This window comes from Callorhinchus milii, unplaced genomic scaffold (assembly GCF_018977255.1).
Source record: "Callorhinchus milii isolate IMCB2004 unplaced genomic scaffold, IMCB_Cmil_1.0 Scaffold17, whole genome shotgun sequence".
Classification (NCBI taxonomy): domain Eukaryota; kingdom Metazoa; phylum Chordata; class Chondrichthyes; order Chimaeriformes; family Callorhinchidae; genus Callorhinchus; species Callorhinchus milii.
The window spans coordinates 3,265,145-3,291,238 of NW_024704758.1; the positions used below are offsets into that span (position 1 = coordinate 3,265,145).

General features: G+C 47.0%; 1 protein-coding gene across 1 annotated transcript in view; it reads right to left on the reverse strand.

Moving 5' to 3' along the window:
- LOC103190172 (hexokinase-2-like) overlaps window positions 1–25,500 on the reverse strand; it is a 33,603-nt gene extending 8,103 nt beyond the window's left edge. The window contains exons 1-14 of the mRNA XM_042341660.1: window positions 25,361–25,500; window positions 22,612–22,718; window positions 21,296–21,452; window positions 20,897–21,042; window positions 19,631–19,750; window positions 19,149–19,244; window positions 17,762–17,861; window positions 16,990–17,173; window positions 14,766–14,921; window positions 12,919–13,152; window positions 9,144–9,448; window positions 4,711–4,859; window positions 2,054–2,170; window positions 128–368 (exon numbers count right to left, since the gene is read on the reverse strand). Coding sequence (XP_042197594.1) covers window positions 128–368; window positions 2,054–2,170; window positions 4,711–4,859; window positions 9,144–9,448; window positions 12,919–13,152; window positions 14,766–14,921; window positions 16,990–17,173; window positions 17,762–17,861; window positions 19,149–19,244; window positions 19,631–19,750; window positions 20,897–21,042; window positions 21,296–21,452; window positions 22,612–22,638 — 2,032 coding nt within the window. The 5' untranslated portion in view covers window positions 22,639–22,718; window positions 25,361–25,500. The remainder of the gene's footprint in view (window positions 1–127; window positions 369–2,053; window positions 2,171–4,710; window positions 4,860–9,143; window positions 9,449–12,918; window positions 13,153–14,765; window positions 14,922–16,989; window positions 17,174–17,761; window positions 17,862–19,148; window positions 19,245–19,630; window positions 19,751–20,896; window positions 21,043–21,295; window positions 21,453–22,611; window positions 22,719–25,360) is intronic.
- Between the last annotated feature and the right edge of the window lie 594 nt (window positions 25,501–26,094).

Consider the following 26,094-nt stretch of genomic DNA (forward strand, 5'->3'; position numbering starts at 1 on the left):
CAACTAGATTATAGTGTACCCTGTGAAGCGCTTTGAGACGTCCTCCCAACTTGAATGATGCTATGTCAAATGCCAGGTTATTATTTTTATACTCTGCTATTAATGACCTGTTTAAAAAAGTGTTTACCAATAATGACACCAATTTCACACTTTGGGTTTTCATAAGCACAAGCTATCATTGTTCCAACCGTGTCATTTATGAGAGCAACAATTCGCACTTCAATGGTCCTGGATAACTCCTTTTTAATTTCATTAATTTGATGAAAATAATGATTTTTGCGAACAATGGCCTCTTGCAGTAGAGCCACCACATTCTTCCCTTCACAGCCTGTCGTCTTGAATCCCTTGGTCCATTTTATGAGAAAACCCTACATAGCAGAGAACAATAATTATACTGATCAAACTCTTTGTTTTGGTGAGTTGGGTGTCTGACACATGCAGAAACCCAGCACCATGCTTAACAACAACAACTTACATACATACAGCGCTTTTCACTCAGTGTAGCGTCTCAGACCAATCAATGAGCATGGCGCCAGGCCAGGGAAAAGGGGAGGGTTGACTGTACCACAGTTATCATAGAATCATAGAATTTTACAGCACAGAAGGAGGGCATTTGACCCACCGTGCCTGTACTGGGTCCTTGGCAGAGCTACCAACTAGTCCCATTCCCCTGCTCTTTCCCCATAGTCCTCCACATTCTTCCTCTGTGGGTATCTATCCAATTCCATATCTTAAGAACTCTCTGTAAAAAAAATTCTCCATGTCTCCCCTCTGGTTCTTTTGCTAGTTATCTTATCTGGTTCATGAGGAAAGTCTTCAGGTGTAATGTGAAAATGGGCAAAGAGAAAACAAGGCAGAGGGATTGAAGCAGGGAGTTCCAGAGGATCGGGGCGTAGTGGGTGAAAAAGATCTAGGAAGGGACTATTATTTAAATGGAATGAAAATAATATGTACGGAAACCAATAGGACCTGGGAATTCTGATTGGTAATAAATTGCAACAACGCTCAGTGGCAGTGAGTAAAACAAACCAGATGCTGGGTTGCATTAAAAGGGCAATCTTGAGCCGAAATAGTGGGGCAATCCTGCCAATTTATAAATCATTGGTGTCCCGAACTTGGAATACTGTGTGCAGTTCTGGTCGCTGCAGTACAGAAAGGGTATTGCAGCAACTGAGAGAATCTTGAAGAGGGGACCAGAATGCACTGAAGCAAATACGATCATACATAGTGAAGGATCTGATGGACGGGTATATAAAGGAAACACCAAACGCCACAAGCCGAAACCTATGAGGCCATAAGTATGGCAGCCAACACCAGAGGAGGAACAGTACTGAACCAGACAGGAAGACCAGCCAGGCTCATCGAGCAAAAACAAATCTAAACGCATTCACTGAATAACATAACTGGTTAATTTTGAAAAAGTGGGGGGAATGGTAAATTATAAAAGAGAGAAAAAAAAGAAAGAGGCAAAGAGATTGTACTCTTGTAAACAGACATAAGCAGGACACCAAAGGGTCCTGGGATATTTAGTATAAAGGCTTCTAAACAAGGAGGAAATTATTGATGTCAGGTGGAAACTGATGGACTTGTGTGCTGCTTTCTCTGATTCAAAACTACAACTTACTTAAAACAACACTTGCCTCTAACAATGACAACTTGCATTTATAAAGCGCCCTCCATGCCGAGTGACATCCCAAAGCGCTTAATAATGGTGGAGCCCGACGCCGAGCTAGGGAGAGGAGGAAGGTGACCACAGGCATGGTCAAAGCGGAAGTTCTTTCAGGCGCAACCTGAAAATGGGTAAAGAGGGGATAAGGTAAAGGGATTGAGGGAGGGAGTTCCAAAGCTTCAGGGCGTAGTGGCTGAAGGCACACCCATCGATGGTGGAGCGGAGTAAGTAACTCAACTACAACTTACTTAAAGCAACACTTGCCTCTACCTCCACATATGACAGAATGCGCCAAACCCATGTGCTATCACTCTCACTCCAGCTTATCCTTTCATTATATAATTCATCATTTCATCTGTAAATAATACACATATCCAGCCTCACCTCGTCCAGTTTGGTCTGTTTACAGGGGAAACAGAACGTGAATCCCACCGGCAGAGATCCCTTAATGTTATTCTTTTGCAGAAAGTCATCGATGCAATCCACAACATGATCAAAGAGCTGGGAATAATAAATCAATGTACAAAGAAGATTGTTATTACAGATAAATGAATGAAGTGTGAACAGCTATGAGTAATATTCTGTCATTGAATCCAAGAGCATAAGAGCACAGAAAGAGCCCATTCGGCTCATCACATCTGTGCTGGTATGTTTTTCCACAGCAGCCACTTTATCTCCTCATCTTTTTTAATATTACTCATCATGAAGCCCATGGCACATCTGACCTCATCCCTCTAGAACACCCAACCTATCATCTTCCCATCACATATCAAGCTATCTTTTAAATGAGTTCAGTTTACTCGCCTCAATCACCCTCCATGTTCCAGTTGTTGATCATCCTCTGGATAAAGAAAAACTGTCCTGAAATTGCCCTTTACAGCTCTAAACCTGGGTCTTCTTGATCTACTATCTGAGCATATCTGACAATAATGATTTGGGTTTACTTTTTCAATCCCATTCAAAATATTATACACCTCTATCACTGAGTCGTCGTCGCTCAAGACTGAAGATTGGCAGCTTGTCTAGTTGTTACTCACAGCTCATTCCTCTAATGCTGGGGATCATCCTCACTCTCCCCTGCACTGCCTCGAGGACCTCTTTATGTTGTGGTGACCAGAAGTCGATGCTGTATTCTCAGTAAGACTTGTGCAGAGCACTGTACAGCCAGAGGATATGAATTGATTCAGCATCCCGTTTGCCTTGTTTATTGCTGCCTCACATCGAGATGAGTCAAGTAATGCCCTTAGATCTCTTCCCCTTTGGTAACTTCTATCCCATCCATTGGTTACACTACAATCTATTGCTGGAGGTGCAATAATTCAAATGAGATGTTAAACAGAGCTCTTGTCTGCCTGTTCAGGAGAACGTTAAAGATTCTCTGGCATTTGTTGTAACATACGGCGCAGAAATCACTTTGTTCATAGAAACTCTTTTTCGGAGCAATTTTTTGGGGGGTGTCATCTGGTTGTTCGACATATGCTGAACCATTCACTGTTTCCAAACTAAACTGAGAATTGCATGCATCCCACCTACACAATGAAATTGCAGAGATATTTATTGGAATGAAATGAGCACTTTCTCCCTGTAAGGACACTTCCTGCTTACCGAATTCCAGAAAGTATAAGCGCGAAAGCTTGGGGACCCCAGAGAGTGCACTGGGGTACTAGTGAAGTCTAACCAGCTAAAACTACATAGCTTATCATTTATAGCACTGTCTGAAAGCATCAGAGCTGACGAAAGGTCATCGACCTGAAATGTTACAATAACAACAACTTGCACTTATATAGCTCACTCTACTCAGGAGAGCGCTTAACAGTGGCAGAGCCTGACTCCAAGCCGGGGGGAGGTGGCCGTAAGCAAGGTTGAAGAGGAAAGTTTTCAGACAGGACTTGAAAGAGAGGAGAGAGAGGGAGCAAGGCGGAGGGATTGAGGGAGAGTGTTCCAGAGTTTTGGGGCGTAGTGGCTGATAGCGCGACCTCCAATGGTGGGGCGGAGGGTGCGAGGGACGAGCAGGAGGCCGGTGCCAGTCAAGCCGGGTGGTGGATTGGGGAGTGAGGAGGTTGGAGAGGTAGGAAGATGCCAGGGAGTGAATGAATTTGAACACGAGTGTGAGGATCTTGAAGTCGATCCGTCTGGTGATGGGGAGCCAGTGGAGACTGGCCAGAACTGGTGAGATGTGGGTACGGAGTTTAGTCCAGGTCAGTATGCGGGCGGCAGAGTTTTGGGTGAGCTGCATTTTTTGAAAGGTGGAGCAGGGGAGACCGGCAAGGAGTGCATTGGAGTAATCCAGGCGGGAGGTGACAAACGTATGCATGAGGGTTTTGTCTGCATTTGGGGTAAGGTATGAGTGGGCAATGTGGCGATGGTGGAAGAAGGCGGTCCTGGTCAAGGGCCGAATGTAGGAGAAGAACGACAGCTGGGGGTCGTACGGGATGGCTGGGCTGTGCACTGGTTCAGTGAGTCTGAGGAAGAGCCCAGGGAGGTTGAGGAGTGTAGAGATTAACTCACTTTCCTCTCTCCATAGATACTGCCTAACCTGCTGACTGTATCCAGCAACTTCTGTTATTATTTTATGACCAATTTTATTACAGGTCACCAGAAAGCGATGTTGTCTTTCAAGAAACACCTTGTTGCTGGGAAGGGAGGGCAGTAATGTGGGGATTCTGGAAGGATAAGAACAAACAGACTAAAGGGCCTTCCTTATCTGGACCTCTCCTATGATCTTGTAGCTAATATGGATTATGACTCAACTACCAGATCATTCCAAGTCCTAATAATCCTCTGTGTATTTTGAAGAATCTGCCTTTAATTCCTTCTTGTTGCAAATTAAGTTGCCACCCAACCGTTGCTGTTTGTACAATATCTTTTGTCACCACGTGTTACTTGGGTATTTAATGGAGTACTTCATTTCTAATTAATTTTGTTCTGCAACGCACTTTAAGATATTTATTTTATACGAAAGGCATTGGCTAACTGTAAGCTGTTATTGTGTATGTATTTTGTGGTGTGAGAACCTAAATGAATAGTTAGACTGTTGGTACCTCTACTCCTGTGGCGTGAAACATTTCCTGAGGAATGCTGTAGGCCGTAGTCACCACTTCTATTTCTTCCTCATCATTACTGGGAATATGCATCAGTAAAATACGTACATTAAAATTGTCCAGATTCAGCGCCATGAAGTTGCCTTGCTCTGCAAATCAGTGTGGAAATAATAATAAAAGAAAACATTGTATTTGGTATAGCACTTTTCACGTTGGGAGGATGTCCCAAAAATGCTTTATAAGATTTACTGTACATTTGTGGGCGAATGTGGCCAATTGTACATAGCCATTACCAAATTTATTTGGGGATCGTTGTGTCGTGCCAATGGAATCGTTAATGGGCACATGAACAGGCAAACAAGACCTTGGTTTACTGTCTTATCTGAAGGATGAGCTCATATAAATTCAGATTATTTGAGTTCAATATCCCAATGTGGTCTTGAACCCACAACCTTCTGACTCAGAAGCAGAAGTGCTCCCAATTGCGTACAGCAGTGTCCTACAAACAGTCAAGGATTGAGTGACCAAATAGTTATTATAATTATTTTTTGAAGGGATTATGAGCCCCTGAAAACTGATCCACCAATTGACTAACAAAAACAACAACAAACAAACAATAAATTACACTTGTATCGCATCCTTCATTTCGGAAAGACATCTCAGGGCACTGGACAATCAGGGCTTTTGGATCCGAGTTGGGATTCGGGGTCAGAAGGGAAGGAGGGCAGGGGCGGTGGGGTGGGAGCGTGGCCGAAGGCACGATCGAAGGGGAAGGTCTTCAGACGAGATTTGAAGGAGGCAAGAGAGGGGGTGAGGTAGAGGGCTTGTGGGACAGAGTTCCAGAGTGTGGGGACAGAGATGCTGAATTCCCAACCGCCAATGGTGGGGAGGGAAGTGCGGGGGACCTGAAGCAGGTTGGTGTCTGCCAAGCGAAGGGAGCAGACAGGCTGATATGGGGTTATGAGATTGGAGAGGTAGGGGGGAACAAGACCGTGGAGGGACTTGAAGGTAAGAACGATGGTTTTGTACTCGATTTTCTGAGGAATGGGGAATCAGTGAAGCCGGCAAGAATGAGGATGATAGGTTCCTAGAGCCTGGTGTGGCAGAACTCCTGCACAGTTCTGAATAATCTGCAGCTTGTAGAGGGAAGAGGTGGGAAGTCCAGTGAGCAGGCAGTTGGCATAGTCAAGCAGGAGCATAATGAAAGCGTGGATCAGGGTCTCGGAAGTGGCGGAGGCAGAAATGTTGTGAAGGTGTGGAAAGGCGGAACGGGTCACAGCATAAATTTGTGGTTTGAAGGATAGCTGATGGTCGAAAAGGACACCAAGGTTTCAGATTGGTTTAGTGAGGTGAAAAATGCAGTCATGAATGGTGATAGTGTCAACGGCTGAGATGAGGAGGCACGGCCAGGAGCCAAGCAGGAGGACCTTTGTCTTGCCAACACTGAGCTGGAGGAAGTTGCCTCTCATCCAGGACTTCATGTCAGACAGACAATTAGCCAGGACATCAACTTTCCTGGAGTCGAGGATGGAGGCGGCGAGATAGGGTTGGGTGTCATGCACGTAAATGTAGAAAATGACCCCATGCCTATAGTTGAAGAGGAGAGGTCCAAGGACAGAGCCCTGAGGAACGCCACACGTGACAGTGCAGGGGTGGAAAGGTAGGATTGGAACCAGGCAAGAACAGAACCATTGAGCTAGAGGTAAGAGGAAAGGCGGTGGAGAAGAATAGAGTGGTCTATAGTATCGAAAGTGGCTGAGACGTCGAGAAGGACGAAGAGACAGAGACAGCCTTGGTCACAGGTGGACAGAACATCATTTGTGACATGGACCAGGGCTATTTCTGTGCTGTGAGCAGCATGAAACCCAGATTGGAGGGGTTCATGGAGGGAATGCTGGGAGAGGAAAGAGCAAAGCTGGGAAGTGACAACTTGTTCCATGACCTTTGATAGAAAAGGAAGGTTTCAAATGAGGCAGTCGTTGGAGAGCAGAGAAGATTTTTTGAGGGTAAGATGATGACTGCTGTCTTTAGGGAGATGGGTTCGGTGCCAGTGGACAGGGAGAGGTTAATGAGGTTTGTTAGTAGGGAGGCAAGGAGGTGGAGCAGGGAGGTGAGGAGAGGGGTAGAGATGTGGTCAAGGGAACAAGTATTGGGTTTCATATGGAAAATGATGGAGGTGAGCGAAGGGGGGAAGACAGGGTCAAAAACGTGGAGGGAGGGATGGTGGGGGGCTGGAAGGGGAGTAGGAGGTGGGGACGAGGGGCTAGGGTTAATTTGGATTTACGCCAGGTGCATTCGGCAGAGCGCATTGGAGATTTGAGGGAGCAGAGGTGGCTGGTGTACCAGAACAATTTGTGCAAGTAGGAGGTAGTGCGGAAGATAATGGGGGCAGACGCATTGAGGATGGCCAAGAGGGAGTTGTTTAGAAGGGTGAGCAAGGTGGGGCATTGCAGGAGGACGGTCAGAGGAGTAAGAGTTCAGATGCCTCCAGGGTAGCGGAGAAGGCATTGAGTGGGATTTTTCTCCAGGAGCGATAGTAAATACATGTGGGGTGGGCAGCAGGGAGGGGGATGGAGGAGTTAAGGGAGATGGAATAGTAATCTGAAATGTCTTTGTCAGTGATATCAGTGATCAGAGGCAATAAGGTCCCGGGTGATCACCAGGTCTCGTGGTTGGCCATGGATGTGAGTGGTGGAGTTGATGTGGAGGGAGAGGGTGTGAGAGGAGAGGAGGGAGGAGAAGTCAGCAGATGTGGAGCAAGAAGAGGTGAAGTGGAGGTTAAAGTCACCCAAGATCATGAAGCATTCAGGACAGACACAGAGGAAAGACTGGCAGGTGAAGGTGTCAGACAGGAAAGTGGAGGAGGGTTTGGGGGGACGAAAGATGAGGAGGATTTTTAAGAAGATTGGAGGGATGGTAGAGAGTAAGGTGCTTGAATGAGAAGGATCCAGAGGAGGAAGAGGATAAACCCAGTGAAGACTTGGAGATGAGGGCCACACCACTGCTACGGCAGTTTGGTCGCGGGGCACAATGGAAAGTATAGCCAGGTGGCGTAACCTCAGTAAGGGGGAAGTTGTCGCCTGGAGTGATCCAGGTTTCAGTGAGAGCAAGGATGTCGATTATTTTGTCTACAATGAGTTTGTTGATGGTGAGGGTTTACTAGATAGGGAGCGGACATTTTGAAAAGGCGATGCGGAGTGGACAAACAGCAGAGGAGTTTGCAGGATGCGGCAGCGGGAGCGAGGGGAGAAAGTTTGGCAGTAAGGGTGGGAACGTGAATGAAAGAGGAGAGGTTCACTCCCAGGGGCTGTGACCGATGGGGCTTACGGTGAAAATGGAGGATGAGACAGTCAGGGTGGCTGCGGTCGAACAGCCAACGATGTGAGCCGTGATGAGCCCAGCAGAGGATTCCAAGGCTGGAACAAAGGGAAGTTGTGGGTGGGTCCAGGAGGGAATGGAGGCGGGGAGGATTGTAGGAGAGGAGGAACAACCGGGTTCCTACTTAATGCTGGGTAAGCAGTACCTAGGTTCTGCCATGTAAACAAGTAAACAAGAGGTGAGTGGAGTAAGGAAATCTGCCCAGTGTTTCGCCATGCCCGGGAATAGAACGCAGGTCCTTTCACATGCAAGGTAAGTGCTCTAACCACTAAGCTACAGGGCGCCGCAGGATTTGTGATGGGTAAGTTAGGTCTGACATATCTAATTGAATTTTTGTGGAGGTCGCAACCATGGTAGATAAGAGAGTGTCTATGGCTGTTGTCTATAAGGACTCTCAGAAGGCATTTGATAAGGTTAATGATGAAAGCATGGATAAGTATCTCGGTGGCCCAAGGTTAGAGCTAATGGGGGAGGCAGGTAAAGCCATGTTGCGGAGGTCATGGAAGGCTGAATGGGTCAGAGAATGGATGTGGGGGTTCATAGGGCAGTTGAGAATCAAACATGTCACTGAGATTCCACACTGGCTCCATGAGGTGAAGTGTGCAAACGTGCAGATTGATGCTGTTACAAGATTAATCCCTTTGGCCCATCCAATACCATCCCTCCAGCTCACCCATTCTACTGTTTTCCCATCACAGCATTAGCTGCTTTTCAAAGGATTTTCAGTGTCCTGGCCTCAAACTCTGTCTTAGCAACCTGTTCCAATCATTAATTAATTTCTGGGTAAAGAAACAAGAGATAAAACACAGAAACAAGGTACAAAAAAGAGATGAATGTATTTCTGGATAATTTCATACAACTGAGTCTGTGCTCAGGCATAGAACAATCTACTGTTTGCCTGAAATTGTCCTTTACAACCCAAAACCTTTGTCCTCTTGTTCTACTGTCTTGGTGCACCCAAAGATATTGTACTTTTTCATCCTATTTAATGTTTCCTTCCATAACTGTAAAGTATTTGCAGACTTCAGCAAAGAAAATATCTGAAAGGAGCTCACCTGAGCCATCAGGTAAAGAACGTACGAATGATGGCAACATAGCAATCGAGCTCATATCATGGGTCTCTGCCTTCAGACCCATTTCCATCTCCTTCCTCATCCTTTGCTTCATATCAATGAGCTGCTCTTGGCTTAGTTTGAATCGATAGAGGATCTTGTTGATCTCAAGACGTTGGGCAGCCAGTCGGGTGGCCGCAGCTGTAAGCAACGCTGCACCTTTACTACCACCATCGTCAGAGAGAAGAAACGTGACTTCAACATCTGGAGACAGCAATTTAATGGCAGTATTCAGTGCAATTTGAAACCTGATACAGAAACAAGGGACAAAACAGTTGAATGTATTGCTTGACATATGGATCATTTGATAGAAAGGAGTTCTTTGTTTCAGGATAGAAACCCAACAAGCAATTTGATAGGAATTCCCTTGTGAGTTTCCTGGTGAGTAGCACAACTCAGCATCAATTAAGTTAGACCTTTACCACAACGAAAGGTGTGAAGGAGAAATAAGATATGGGGAATTGAACAAAGGGAAATAGTATGAAGGGGCCAGATAGATACCTATCTTTAGGTCTTCCTCATTTCTTTGAATGGTATACATTATCTAGTCCCTTCAGAATTTTAAATCATATCGCCCCTCAACCTTCTCCAGTGTGAACATGCCCAGTTTACCATTTAGCAGTTTATTAACCATCTATCATTTTGGTTGCCCTCCTCTGTATCCCCTCAATCGCTGCAATATTTTTTTTTATTGTGGTGACCAGAACAGCACACAGTATTCCAAGTGCGGTTGATTTATAAAGTGGCAGAATTACCCCACTGTTTCGGGTCAATATTGCCCTTTTAATACAACCCACATCTGGTTTGCCTTACTCACTGCTACCAAGGACTGTTGCGATAGCTTCAATTCATTGTTAATCCGGACCCTCAGGTCCTTTTCATTTTCTGTACAGATTATTGTCTTCCCATTTAAACTGTAGTACCATTCAGTAGAGCGAGAATTATAAAGGGGAATTTATAATAATAAAAATCCTTGCATTTGCATAACTTATCCCACCATCGAGACGTCTCAAAGGGCTGTGAGTCAGTGTGTGTCCGTCTGTGAGTGAGTGTGTGATTGAGTGAGTGATTGAGAGTGCGTGAGTGTGTCACTTGCGCATGTCTGTCCGTGTTTGTGAGTGAGGGAGAGGGAAAGAATGAGTAAGACAGTGAGTGACTGATTGAGAGAGTGAGTGAGTGAGTGAGTGAGTGAGTGATTGATTGATTGATTGATTGAATGAGTGAGAGGGTGAGTGTATGAGTGAGAGAGTGAGTAAACTGAAACTGAAACTCTCAGACAGAAGGGTACAGTTATCAAACCACTGATCTAGACCAATTTTGTGAATAATCCTTGTAGTGTAGCAACTTTTACGTCAGGAGATGTCTCAAAGCCCCACAGGGTTTTGCTGTATCGTGACTGTACATTTATAGATGAAAATGCACTCAATCTGCATACATCAATGTTCGACAAACATTATCCATGTTATCTAAGGGACTGTTGGCCAGGACATCGAGAATCATAAAGTCATAAAGCACAGAAGGAGACTTCCCATTGCTTGTTAGCTGTTTTACCTGACAGTCTTTCTTTCCAGTCCATCTTGGCTTAGTCCCTTTTTAACTCACTGAAATCAGCACTCTTCCAGTTGAGTATCTTCACCTTTCATTGTTCCTTGTCCCTTTGCATAAGTACTCTAAACCTAATGACGTTATGATCATTGTTGTCCAGATGCTTTCCTACTGAAACTTGCTTCACTTGCCCTATTTCATTCCCCAGAGCTAGATCCAGCACTGCTTCCTTCCTCATTGGGCTTGAAACATACTGATCCAGAAAGTTATCCGGCACACATTTCAGGAATCCTTCCCCCTCCTTGCCCTTTACACTGTTATTTTGCCAGTCTATGTTAGGATAATTGAAGTCCCCTATTATCTCTACTCTATTCATTTTGCATCTTTCTGAAATCTGCTTGCAGATTTGTTCATCTATCTCCTTCCCACTATTTGGTGGTCTATAGTATACACCGAACAGAGTAACAGGTTGATTGTGCTCCGTAAGTCTAACCAAATAGATTCTGTTTTTGGACCCTCTAGCACATCATCCCTTTCCAGGGCCATAACTGTCTCTTTAATCAATATTGCCACCCCCCTCCTTTTTTTCCTTCCCTAACCTTCCTGAATGCATTCTAGTCAGGAATATTCAGCTCCCATTCTTACCCTTGTTTGAGCCAGGTCACCGTTATTACCACTGCATCATAACCCATGTGGCAACTTGAGCCTGCAGCTCATCAATCTTATTTATCACACTCCGTGCATTTACGCACATGCACTCCAAGACCGACTGAGTCGGCTCTGCAATTCTCCCCCATTTAATTCATCTTTTCTCTAGACTACTCCTTATTACATTGTTATCCATCTCTCCCAGCCCTCTATGTAACTTGTTTGTCCTCTCTAATGCTACATCCTGATTCCCTTCGCCCCTCAAAATTACTTTAAACCCTTCCCCATAGCACCAGTTAACCTCCCTGCGACGACATAGGTCCCAGCTCTGTTCAGGGGCAACTCACCCACCTAGTACAGGTCCCACCTGCCCCAGAATTGTTCCCAATGAACCAGGAACCTGAAACCCTCCTTTCTGCACCATTTCTCCAGCCGTGCATTCATGTGCTTGATCCTGCTTTTTGATACTCACTTGCACGAGGCACTGGGTGTAATTCAGAAATCACTACCATTGAGGTCCTACTCTTTAGCTTTTTCTCTAGTTTCTGATACTCTCCCTGTAGGATCTCAGCTCTTTTTTTCCCTTCGTCATGGATCACAACATGGACCACAACTTCTGGAAGTTACCCTTCACCCTGTAGAAAGTTTTGCACCAGTTCCATGATGTCTTCAACCCTGGCACCAGGGAGGCAACATACCATGCGGGAGTCGCATCTTTGGTTGCAGAAACACCTGTCTGCTCCTTTCACCATTGTGTCCCTAATGACAATTGCATTGACACTCTCCCCTGTGTCTCCCTGTGCATCCATTTGCTTTTGACTCCCCTCCGCAGAGGTGTCATCACCCTGACCAGTATTCAATACAGAGTACCGGTTTGTGAGTGCCACACTCTCAGGGGATTTCTGCACTGCCCATCCCCTCTGCCTACCATGCCGAGCGATCACCACTCACTCTCCTTCTGAACCCTCTATGGCTTTGGGGTGACAAACTCCTGAAACATTTGATCCATGAACTCTTCAGCCTCCAGTATGCGGTGACACCAGCCTCTCCTCAAGCTCAGAAACTCTGAACTCAAGCTCGAGAGCTGGAGGCACTTCCTACACATCTGTTTGTCCAGGACACACGAAGCATCCTGGAGTTCCCACATGGCACACATTGTGCATGCAACCGGTCTCAGCTGCCCTGCCATATTCCCAGACATGTTTTATATTATTTTAATATAACTATTGTATATTTTATAATTATGCACCTCCTTCCCCCTCTGCAAGAGCCTATCATTAACTGCTAATTTACTTGTTTGCCTGCTTACATATAAGGTTGCCTCTACCTCAAGAAAGATTTTCCACACTTCTGCTAAATGAAAGATTTCTCTTGCTCTACGGTATCTCTCTTGCTGAAGAATTCCCACTCTCACAAAATTCCTTAACAGAATTCTCACTCTGTTCCACCTCACTCAATTCCCTCCTCACGCTGCTGCTTTGCTCAAAACTCCTGCTAAGTGAGGAAATCTCTCAACGTCACTCACCTGAGATGACGTTTGTAGAAGATTCCGTCCACACCAACCGTGACCTTGAAGCGACTCAGCCTTCTGTTTTTTTTCATCTTGGCTAAGATTGCTGTGAGACTTGCAGCGTACAAGCTGATAGAGCGTAGGGAGACTATGTGACAGATCTGCTGCACAGCCAAACAGTCCTCCTCGCTGGGATCCTGTACGAACTCCTTCAGGATGCTCCTTATTTTATCAATTCCAGTTCTTTCACTAGAATATGAGACAAAGAATGGAATAAAATAAAGACAAGGACAAGTTTCCTCAGGGAACTGACACCCACACTGCACAACAATACCAACTTTCCAGGAGCAGGTCTGACACAACACCTGACATTCAATATCATTATACAGACAGTTTGGCTAGTTGTCCAATCACTTTTATGTTGATCCTTCATTTACATTGATTCAGGTAACTGAATTTTAGAAATTCATTTACATGGATTTCTAGAATGTGATGGGAGTAGTTACGTGTTAAGCGGGGCGACAAATAACGTCCCTTATTAACAGAGCGACAAATAATGTCCCTTATTAACATTCTGCAATGGAAACACCAACAAAAAAATTACATTTGTATAGCGCCTTTCATGTTGGGAGGACATTCCAAGGAGCTGGACTCATCCATCTCACCCGCCCACCAATGCTGGGGTGGGTGAGATGGAGGACATGAAGCAGGCCATAGCCCACTTAGTAGAGGGTTGGTAGGGGGTTAGGAAGTAACAGAGGTGGGGGCGGGGGGGGGGTAGCAAGGTCATGGAGGGCTTTGAAAGTGAGGACCAGGATCTTGAACTGTATCTTCAAGGATGGGAGAGATAGGGTCACGGAGCCTGGTGCAGGAGAGGACACAGGCTGCAGATTTCTGGATGATCTGCAACTTGGAGGGAGAAGTTGGGGAGGCCAACAAACAGGGCATTAGCATAGTTGAGCTAGATGTTATGAATGTGTGATGCATGCGGTGAGACAGTAGTGTAGCCAGGCGATGTTTCGGAGGTGGGGGAAGCAGAATGGGTCATGGCATGGATATGGGGTAGAAATGACAGTTGGGGGTTGCCAAGATGCGAAGGCTTTGGACTGGCTCGGTGCGGTGGGGTGTGCATCCTTGGATGGTGCTGCTGTCAGTGCCTGAGGTGTGGAGGCGCTGACGGACGGAAGCCAATCAGGAGGGCCTCAGTCTCATCGATGTTTAGTTGTAGAAATGGGAATGGGAAGTAGCTGGGATATTGATAATGTTAGTGACAAGTTAAGGTAGTGTCTTGTTATCAGGAGGTGACTTTATATCATTCCTGAAGATTATCTGTCACATAAAATAGCAACAACAACAACAAAATTACATTTGTATAGCGCCTTTCACATCGGGAGGACTTTGCAAGGTGCTGTACAGTCAGAGTTTAGGATCCAAGCTGGGGGTTGGGATTGTGGAGGGTGAAGGACAAGGGGGAAAGCAGGGTGATCGAAAGCATGGTCGAAGTGGCAGAAGGCCTGCCCGCCAATGGTGGGTCAGGCCCGGCGGGGGACATAAAGCAGGCCGGATCCCACTGAATGGAGGGAGCGGGCAGGATGGTAGGGGGATAGAAAGTAGTAGAGGTAGAGGAGAGCAAGACCATAGAGGGCTTTGAAGGTGAGGAGCAGCATCTCTGTGTGATGGGAAACCAGCGGAGTCGGGTGAGGATGGAGGTAATAGGGTCACGGAGCCTGGTGCGGGAGAGGACATGGGCTGCAGAGATCTGCAGCCTATGGAGGAAGGAGTTGGGGAGGAGCAATTACAAAGGCTGATGCAAATATAAATTTCCATCAGTTTTAAAGCAGCCGCTGCGCTGAGAAATTTACCTTTCAAGTTCATAAACAAACTTGCTTTCAAAATTCCATCTGGTCATCAGGTTTGGTGTTGCCTTTTGATTGAAAAGAACATTCTCATTCAACAGTTTCACCAGAATGAGGCGGACAAGCTCACCCAAGTACAGGTCACTCACCATCTTCTCAAATCTGTGTCAACGAGAGCAAAATAAAAGGGCAGAAGCACATCACATTATTCCAAGCATCAAGAATCTAATTTGTGGAGTACTTTTACAGTAGATGTGTAGAAATGCTCCGTCAATTCAATTTGTTCTAAAAAGTGAACAAATCTCAGTGCAAGTTTACAGACTCATAATTGGAACTGGTTTAGACAAATTATACTTGTTGCACACATGATGGAGAAGGGAATAGATGGATAAAGTGTGGATGAGGAGGGGTGAGGCTAATCTGGAACTACAAGAACCAGTTAGTTCGAGTGTTCTAATTCCATGCTGTAACATTCTCTGTAATTCCATGTAATTCAGTTACAGTGCTGGTCACTGGGAATACTATGTAAAATAGACCAACTATGGACCAAACAAACTCCAGGCCCATTGCACCTTTTTGACACCTATCATTCCAATGAACACTCATCTTCTTGGTCTAAGAGATGACTGTTTAATTAGCTTATTCACATTTCAAGTGATAATCCTCCTGTCACAACAGAGATTGATTTTGAGCACATCTAGAAGCAGGGGCTTGAAATAATCATGGTTGTTCATTTAGTTGATGAGTTGTTTCTCTCCAAATCTAGCTGATATCAAATGTACAAAGAAATTGCAATTTTGAAACTGCTTTTTAAGTCAACGACAACCACAACAAAATTACATTTGTATAGCTTCTTTCACATCGGGAGGACAGGGGGGAAGCAGGGAGATCGAAAGCACGGTTGAAGAGGAGGGTCTTGAGGTGGGTCTTGAAGGTGGCGAGGGAGGGGGCGAGACAGAGGGACTGCGGGATGGAGTTCCAGTGGATGGGTGCAGACTGGTGGAAGGCCCGCCCACCGATAGTGGGGCAAGGTGGGGGACGTGAAGCAGGCTGGAGCCAGCTGAGCGGAGGGAGTGAACAGGGTGGTAAGGGGTTAGGAGGTCGGAGAGGTAGGGGGCAGCAAGACCATGCAGGGCTTTGAAGGTGAGGTCTAGGATCTTGAACTGCATCCTTTGTGTGATTGGACGCCAGTGGAGCTGGGCAAGAATGGGGGTGATAGGGTCGCAGAGCCTAGTGCGGAAGAGAACACGGGCTGCAGAGTTCTGGATGATCTGCAGCCTGTGGAGGGAGGAGTTGGGGAGGCCGACAAGCAGTGAGCTTGCATAGTCGAGCCTCGATGCAATGAAGGCATGTATGAGGGTTTCGGCGGCCTGCGGTGTGAGACAGTGTCGGAGCCAGGCAACGTTGAGGAGGTGGGGGAAGATAGAGCGGATTATGGCGCAGATGTGGGGCAGAAAGGATAGTTGCGGGTCAAACAAGACCCCAAGATTCCGGACTGGCTTAGCAAGGTGGAGTGTGCAACCATGGATGGTAATGCCGTCAGTGCCTGAGGTGAGGATGCTGATGGGAGCCAACAGGAGAGCCTCGGTTTTGTTGATGTTCAACTGAAGAAAGTTAACGCTCATCCAGAACTTGATGTCTGACAGACATTCTATCAGGACAGCAGTGGTACTGGAGTCAAGGGTGGAGGTAGAGAGGTAGAGTTCGGTGTCATCCGCATACATGTGGAAGTTGACCCCATGTCTGCGGATGATGAGGTGGGTGGGAGGGTTACGTAGGATGGAGAGCTACATCATCCAGGCCAAACTCATGACCTGTGTGAGCAGTAGGAGCAAAGGACTTTTGTTTGTGACTATGATACTGTGACACTCTGCCCCCAATCACTGGAATTCCATCCCCCAGTCACTCCGCCTCACCCCCTCCTTAGCCTCCTTCAAGTCTCACCTCAAGACCCTACTCTTCGACCATGTCATCGGCCACCCCCTTCCCCTCCCCTCTCTTCTCCCCCCCTGACCCAGCTGGGGTCTATAATGCTGTACTCTGTCCAGCACCTTGGGATGTCCACCCGACATGAAAGGCGCAATACAAATGCAATCTTCTTGTTGTTGTTGATATAATTTTTCACCACAAAAGATTGATGTAAAAAAAGTCTTTCCAAGAACGCTGTGGTCTCCTGTAGGTAACCAAAAAATACAGATAAATTGGCTGTCTAGTGACAGTGATCACTCACGGATGAGATCCAGGTGACAGGGATAATCTGTCCAACTCCAGGTCAAACTCTGTCCGGATGTCATTCAGAGAGCCATCCGAGCCAAACGCCGCCCACTCCATGTTCACACACATCCGTCCTTCATCGCCTTCAACGAGCTCAATGTTCTGCATCTCCTCCATGTAACAAGCGTTTGTGCCTGTCCCTGGAATTCAAGACAAAAATAATTTGAGGAACAATGTTGGGAAGACGATGGGCAATTCTGCATTTACAGAAAGCCTTTGAGAAGTAGATATTCAGCACCTCTCTCAAGGACACAAATAGCACGGGGTTTCTGCAGCAATGATGCTCCAGTTGAATGTTGACAAGAACGAGGCCCTCTTGCTTGGTTCCAATCAACGGCACATCACCTCAGGCGCTGATAGCATCACCATTCATGGATGCACTCTACATCTCAATGAGCTAATACGGAACCTTGGTGTCTTGTTCGAAGCTCAACTAACCCTTAAACCCCACACCCGTGCCATAACCTGTTTAACCATTTAGCATTTAATCATCTATAGAATGGAAAATGCCAGATGAGAAAGAAGACCCAGTCCCTGCCTCTGTATGTATGAGCAAGGAACAGTCACTTAATGCACCATGTGATGGCACGTGTAACAGAAGCAGCTACAAGATATTGGTATGTACCAGCCAAGCAAGGCCTCCCAATTTCAAGCAGCTCTGAATGACGGATGACACCAACTGTTCCCTCTCCTCAGCATTTGATGAGTCCCGGAGTTCAGTGTCTTACCCAGAATGAGTCCAATCTCACAGTTCGGATCTTCGTAGCCACAGCTCATCATAGCTCCGACAGTGTCATTGAGCACAGCCACTGGACCAATTTCGTAATCCTGTCACAGAGAAACAGGACCTTGGTCACAGAATCAGTTCCTCTTTACTCCTCATACATTGCCTGTGTGCTCTGGCAGCATCTACACAAACTTCAACTGGAGTGTGGATAATCCAGGAAGGAATGCAGCTATCCTTTTTTACCACCTCTCCCTCAAAAAAGTCAATATCATGCTATACTGGAGGCCAAAAAACAAACCCGAGCTCCTGTTTTCCTTCACACATCATCTCCACAGTGCAGCTCTCAAACATTTACATCCTCACTTCAAATTCCAAATTCTAACAGGTCATGGACTTCTTCACAATAAAAATAGACAGCATCACTTAGCCTCTTTCTCTTGCTCCCTCCCATCATCCATCCCTTCCCACATGTCCTTTGGAACCCCTATATACACTTCCAGCCACTGCTCACTTTCTACACACCTTTCTTCATCATCTTTCAAAATCCTCCAGATGAAACCGACCAGCTCCCTCCACCCCTTCCACATCCACACCCAGCTGCTGACCTCCCAACTGCCGCTCATCTCCCCTTCCCTCGGCACCATCCTGCTCCCCCTCATAACTGCTGTCATCACACCTCTCCTCTAAACCCCCACCCTTGATCTGCCAAATTTCATTAACTACCTGTCCATCTCAAACCTACACTTCCTTTCTAAAGTGTTGGAATGTGTTGCTGCCATCTAACTTTGTTCACACCTTTTCTCACCCTCCCTTCTCAAGCCCTTCTAGTCTGGTTTCCACCCTGTTCACATCACTAAGATGGCACTAATGCATTTTCAAGCAGGAAAAATGTGGAGTTATGTAGCGTATTGGTTATAGCACTCGCCTCGCAAGCGAAAGGATCTGGGTTTAATTCCCGGGCAGGGCGAAACCATGGGCAAGTTTCCTTACTCCACACTCCTGTTTTCCTAGCAGTAAGTAGTAACTTGGTTTTTAGTTGAATAGCGAGCCACTTTTTTCTGGATGTAACAATCCTTCAAAAAGTTTTTTTAATTAATAATTTAGTCACTCAATCCACAACTGTATGCAATTGGCTGCCACGTTTCGCCCACAAAACACACAGTCAATTCACTTTACAATATATTCTGTGAAGTGCTTTGAGATATCTCAAAGTCGTGATAAGGCACTTATATGAAATGCAAGGCTTATAATTATTATTAAGTTCAAAGTGCTTTACAATTTCAGAGTAGAAAACTGACCGTGGCAGGAGATAGGAGAGAGTAGATGTGAGGTGACTGAAGTCCCAGTTGAAAAATTTCACACAGATCACACGCAGCTCTGTTTCTTACCCCTCTACGTTGAATGGCGTCTTGCAGGAGTTGAACAACGTCCTTGCCTTCAACTCCATTGACTTTGAAATCTTTGACCCAGCTGATCAGAATTCCCTGAAAATACGATTTAATCCATTGGTTTATGACACAACAGAAAATCATGGTTCATTTCCATTCAAACAAGTCTCGGGAGAGCAGCTCCCATGTTTCAAAAGAATAACCCCACCCATACAGACATCAGAGACCAGCCCCTCCCAGACACACATTAGAAAGCAGCCCCCACCAGACAGCACCAGAAAGCAGCCCCGTCCAGACAGACATCAGAGAGCAGCCCCTCAAGACAGGTCTACAGTAAGAAGATGGCACTCAGTATTTACATGATGAAACTACTCTCAACTACACAGCATCTCCATAGGATTTCAGAATATTGGAGAATATTGCAGAATATATTCTGTCCACGTGATTCACAGCTAATTGAGTTCATATTGATAGCTTCTGACCTCATCAAGTCTCGTCTGTCTGAAGGGAAAGGGAAGAGTGAAGCCCAGTGGAATGATCTTACTTTCCATTTCATATTTCTCCAGGAAATTGCCGAGACATTCAGCGATGTAGTCAAAGTACTGCAAGCAGAAATGAACAAGAATGATGACCTGCCTTGTTGAGGATTCTTCACATAGTGTTACACAATGCCAATAAAGCGCTAGAACATGGGGGGCGCGGGGGGGAGGTGGTATCAATCAAGCTCAATCATGTGATATGTGTTCTGGCCATCTATCTAAAGGTGACCACATGTAAGGGTGCCATGCTGATCATTCTTTCTCAACTGGAAACATAACTGAACGAGGGGAAATCCTAAACCAAAACCAACTGGAAAGGCTGAGTTGAGGTGCAAAGTGTGTTGGACATCTACATTTTGAGTCCTGTAGTATAGTGGTTAGCACGTTCACCTCGCAATCGCCTCATGAGGCCGTCATGATGAAACTGGAAACCACGGGAGTGCATGGCTGACTCCTGGATTTTATTCAGAATGTGTATTACTTCAGCCTCTCTAACCCCACCCTTTCTAATTCCATCCCACAGTCCCTTTACCTCGCTCCCACCCTTGCCTCCTTCAAAGCACATCTCAAGACCCTGCTCCTTGACTGCACCTCCCCCACCCTCCTACCTCTACCCTCCCTGCCCTCCACCCCTCCTGATCCCAAACCTCTGCTTAGGTCCATATCCCTGACTGTCTAGCGCCTTGGGTCATCCTCCTGACGTGAAACACGCTATACAAATGGAATTTGTTGTTTTGAAAGTCCATCAATTGCACTACTTTCATCAACCCTCATCGTGATTTCTCAAGTTAGTTAGACATGATTGACCTTCAGTAAATCAGTATTGGCTGTTCTTTATTAATCCATGTTTTAACCCATGAAAATTAACTTTGTCCTGGATTTTGTTACCATCTTTGAGGTTCTGCTCTTTCATCTCTCTGGCTTCTGAAACTTTTCCTTCCTGTCTTTGGTTCCAAAATGGACCATGGCTTCTGGCTGTTCCCCTTTACCTGCAGAATATTCTGCACCGTTCTGAGACATCCTCTCCCCTGGCACCAGGCAGCAACACACCATTTGTTGGTTGTTTTTTGTAGTTTTGATGTGATAAAAACTTTCTGCTGTTTTGTTCAGAAATGCTCAGCTGTGTAATTAGTCACACTAAACAACAACAAAATTACATTTGTATAGCAGCTTTCACTTCAGGAGGACGTCTCAACAGCCAGCTGATACCTGTTCTCCTGAGCCATGTAGGAGTTCCTTTGGGAATGTAAACAGCTCCTTCTTCAAAACAAGTTCTTTGTTACTGGCATTCAATTTCGTCCATAAGAGGTGGAAATCCGTTCCAATCAGATGGAGCCCTAGGAAGACTCCATTTTCTGTCAGAAACATAAAGCAGGAAACCATAACTCTGATCGAGGAGATCCTCAAACATAATAAGCAATTCAATAGCGGACAGGATGAGACAAAAACAGTCACGGGAAAATGGGAGAGGAGATTTTGATCCAACAGGACACGGGGACAAACGGAGTGTCACTGAGTGATGCTGGGGTTAATTACACAGGGTCAGTGTCACTGAGCGACACAGGTGTTAGTATCACGCCCACCACATGCTAACAAATAAGCACTGACCAGTGCCATCAGGCCTCGTCCTGACGAAGGTTGGCTGCATCTGCAGGGTAGAGTCATTGTGAGTTTCCTTTCTTAGTCCCTTCTCCATCTCCAACAGCAACCGCCTGGAGATATCCAAGAGCTTCTCCTTGGAAAGATGGAAGGGTCTAAGGTATTGCTGAATCAAATGGACCCGGAGGAAAGGGTTTCAGTCAGTAACAAGTGCACATTCTATCCAGAGAACATCCCCCCTCCCCAAACAACCCCAAAGCCATAGTAAAATGATGGAGTCCAAGGGAATCTCTGAGCCAGGAAACAAGCAGGCAGAGAGAGCTCTGGTCATAGAGAGGATGTCATTTGTGATTTTGACAAGCACTGCCTCGGGGCTGTGGACAGACAGGTGTTGGGGCTGTGGGCTGGCAGAGCCAGATTGTAGACGCTCAAATCGGGGGGAGTGTGAGCATGATGAAGGGTAGGTTTGAGATGAGAGGTGAACAATTTATCAAATTTGAAGGATCAAGTTGGGTTTTTTGAGGAGTGAATTGATGATAGCAGTTTTGAGGGATCAGGACAGTCCCACAGAAAAGAACAGGTTGACTTGTCTGTCGGTAGAGCAAGGGGCAGCAGCTGTGTGGGAAGGAGGTCAACGCAGCAGGTGGTAGGTTTCATATGGATGAGAATGAGTACTTGTATTTATTTGCGATGTATTGATGTTTGCAATAATGGAATTATGAACCTGCAGCATAATGGGAGGTACAGGTAAATACTGATGTGGAGAGAGAAAATATAAGAAAAGGGAATATTATAATAATAACCTGAGCTGCTGTGTGTTCCCAGCTACTTCTGTTCTTTTGTTTTCTAATAATAATAACATTTGATATTGCTACATTTATATCGGTAAGACCTCTCAAAGCACTTCCCAGGATTTACTGTAAAGTGCAGTAACTGTGTATTTTGTAGGTGAATGCAGCAACCAATTTGCACACAGCAATGCCTCACAAACAGCTATGGTTCCAGAAGAAAGAAACTCCCTGCTCTTTTCGAATGGTTCTATGGGCTATTTAACATCCATCTGAACAGGCAGATGGGACCTCGGTTTAACATTTCATCCAAAGGACAGGACCTTTGACATCCCCAGCACCAAACTGGAGTCTCAGCTCAGACTATGTGATCCCAAGTCCACACGTGGGGCTTGAACTCACAACCTTCTGATTCAAAGGCAAGAGAGCTACCATCCCCAGGCATATACCAAGGATTACATCAGGTGGCAAGCAAACAAAAAGACTTGAAGGCCTGGATGGTTTGTTTCTATGCTGTATGTTAATGGGTGAGCTCACCAAAGAAAAATTCCCCTTCAAACTCATGTTGAAATGTATTCTCCTTCAACCATACGCTTCACAAGCTCCACAAATTGAGGACAATATGCAGAGAATATATTCTTGGCCTTAATTAAAGGAAAGCACACATTAGTAACACAGAAAAACAGAGAGCAGAAAGCCCAGTAGTGTGAGGAGGGAATTGAGTAAGGTGGAACAGAGTGAGAATACTGTTAAGGAATTTGGTGAGAGTGGGAATTCGGTGCAGAGGGAGTAAGAGGTGCACAGTTATAAAATATATAATATTTATATTAAAATAACATAAAATGTGTGGGAATTTGGCAGGCCAGCTCTATGCACAATGTAGAAAGTGCCTCCGGCTGCTTGAGCTCGCTGGTGTCACTACTTAGCGTTTGGGAGGCTGAAAAGTTCATGGATTGAACATTTCAGGAGGTGGTCACTGCATAGTCACAGAGAGTTCAGAAGGAGAGTGAGTGGGTGATCACCTGGCATGGTAGGCAGAGGGGATGGGCAGTGCAGAAATCCCGAGACTGTGGCACTTACAAACTGGATCTCTGCACTGAATTCCGGTCAGACACCTCTGCACAGGGGAGTCAAAAGAATAAAAGATGAGTCAAAGGTAAGGTATATTGGGTCTAATTAGGGACCAAAGAGGAAATGTTCTTGTGGAGGCAGAGGGCATGGCTGACATACTGAATGAAACTTGGCTTTTGTCTTCACAAAAGAAGAGGATACAGCCAATGCCACAGTATTGGAGGAGGGGGTAGAGAAATTGGATAAGATAAGAATAAACCGAGAGGAGGTATTAAAAAGTTTGTCGGTGCTCAAGGTAGATAAGTCACCCTGTCCGGGATGCATCCAAGGATACTGAAGGAACTAAGGGTGGAAATAACGGAGGCTCTGGCCACAATCTTTCAATCCTCCTTGGACATGGGGTAGTGCCAGAGGACTGGAGGGTTGCAACTGTTACTCCCCTGTTCAAAAAGGGGCAGGACCATAAACCCTGTCAGCCTATTGTCAGTAATGGGGAAACTTTTAGAGACTATAATCTGGGCAAAATAAATTTTTACTTAGAAAATTATGGGTTAATAAAGGACAGCCAACATGGATTTCTTAAAGACAAATCAAGTCTAACAAACCTGGTAGAGTTTTTTGATGAAGTAACGGAGAGAGTGGATGAAGATAGTGCAGTTGATGTAGTTTATATGAATTTTCAAAAGGCGTTTGATAAGATGCCACATAGGAGATTTGTAAGCAAAATAGAAGCCCACGGTATTAAAGGGACAGTGGCAGCGGATACAGAACTGGCTGGGAGACAGAAAGGAGAGAGTATGAGGTGAATAGTTGTTTTTGTGATTGGAGGGAAGTGTTCAGTAGTGTCCCCCAGGAGTCGGTATTGGGACCACTGCTGTTTTTGATCTATATAAATGACCTGGACTTAGGGATAGGGAGTACAATTTCCAAGTTTGCAGATGATACTAAGCTTGGAAAAGCAGTAAACAGTGGGGAGGATAGTAGCAGACTGCAAACTGACATAGACAGACTGGTAACGTGGGCAGACACGTGGCAGATAAAGTTTAATGTGGAGAAATCCAAAGTGATGCATTTTGTGAGGAAGAATGAGGAGAGGCAATATAAGCTGATGGTACAATCTTAAAGGGGGTGAAGGAACAGAGAGACCTGGGGGTTCATATAAGTAAATCTTTGAAGGTGGCGGGACAGGTAGATAAAGCTGTTTTAAAAAAAAACATGTGGGATAATAGGCTTTATAAAGAGGGGCATAGAATACAAAAGTCAGGAAGTTATGATGAACCTTTATAAAACACTCAGCGAGAGATCTGTGTTCAGTTCTGGGCACTGCACTTTAGGAAGGATGTTAAGGCATTGGAGAGGGTGCAAAGGAGGTTTCCCAGGAATGGTACCAGGAATGAGGGACTTCAGTTATCCGGAGAGACTCGAGAAGCCGGGATTATTCTCCTTGAAGCAGAGAAGCGAAAGAGGAGACTTAATAGAAGTTTTCAAAATTATGAGGGGATTTGATAGGATGAACGCCGGATGAACTATTCCCACTGGCGGGCGGGTCGGTGACCCGAGGGCCCCGATTTAAAACAGTTGTTTGAAGAAACAGGGGGGAGGTGAGGAGAATTTTTTTCACAGCGAGTTGTGGGGATCTGGAACGCATTGCCTCGAAAGGCGGCGGAAGCCGATTCGATTGCAACTATTAAGAGAGAAGTGGATAGATATTCGGGGAGGACGAGTGTGCGGGGGCTGTGGGGAGAGCGCGGGGGAGTGGGGTCGAATCGGACAGCTCTTTTCGAAGAGCCGGCACAGACACCATGGGCCGAATGGCCTCCTTCTGGGTGAGCGGGTCAGGAGGGGCCCGGGGGGGGGGGAGGGGGGGGGGGGGGGCACGAGGGGACTTGGGAAGGAGTGAGAGGGTCTCGAGGTGGATCCGTTGGGGGGTCGGGAGGCGGTGGGGTCGGCGAGGACTGGTGTGACGGGGGACGGAGTGTCGTGGGGGTGAGCGTCCGGGCTGCGGGTCTCGAGTCGGTTGGACTTCGTGTGCGGTGGAGCCGAGGAGACCGGTCAGGAGGCCACTGGAGTATTCCGGCCGGGAAGTGACCCACAGGGTCTTCCCCACGTTCGGTCCCTGCCCCCGAGACCGCATTTGTCCACCTCCGCCATCGCGCGCCTCCGGGGGAGAGAAGCGACGCCCGTGGAGCTCGGGCCGTGCGGCCGAGACCCTCACCTGACGCTCTCTCTGGAGAACTTTCTGGAAACAAACCGCCGCGCGTTCCGGGGTTCGAACGCAACAATGACGGCTCACGTTTGACCAAAGATCCGCCGCACACAGACAAGAGGGTCCCTCTGTGCCCCCCCACTGCCAGCCCCGCCCCCACACTGCCAGCCCCGCCCCCCACACTGCCAGCCCCGCCCCCCACACTGCCAGCCCCGCCCCCACACTGCCAGCCCCGCCCCCACACTGCCAGCCCCGCCCCCACACTGCCAGCCCCGCCCCCACACTGCCAGCCCCGCCCCCCACACTGCCAGCCCCGCCCCCACACTGCCAGCCCCGCCCCCCACTGCCAGCCCCGCCCCCACACTGCCAGCCCCGCCCCCACACTGCCAGCCCCGCCCCCACACTGCCAGCCCCGCCCACACACTGCCAGCCCCGCCCCCCACTGCCAGCCCCGCCCCCACACTGCCAGCCCCGCCCCCACACTGCCAGCCCCGCCCCCCACTGCCAGCCCCGCCCCCCACTGCCAGCCCCGCCCCCCACTGCCAGCCCCGCCCTCACACTGCCAGCCCCGCCCCTACACTGCCAGCCCCGCCCCCACACTGCCAGCCCCGCCCCACACTGCCAGCCCCGCCCCCCACACTGCCAGCCCCGCCCCCCACACTGCCAGCCCCGCCCCCACACTGCCAGCCCCGCCCCCACACTGCCAGCCCCGCCCCCACACGGACAGCCCCGCCCCCACACGG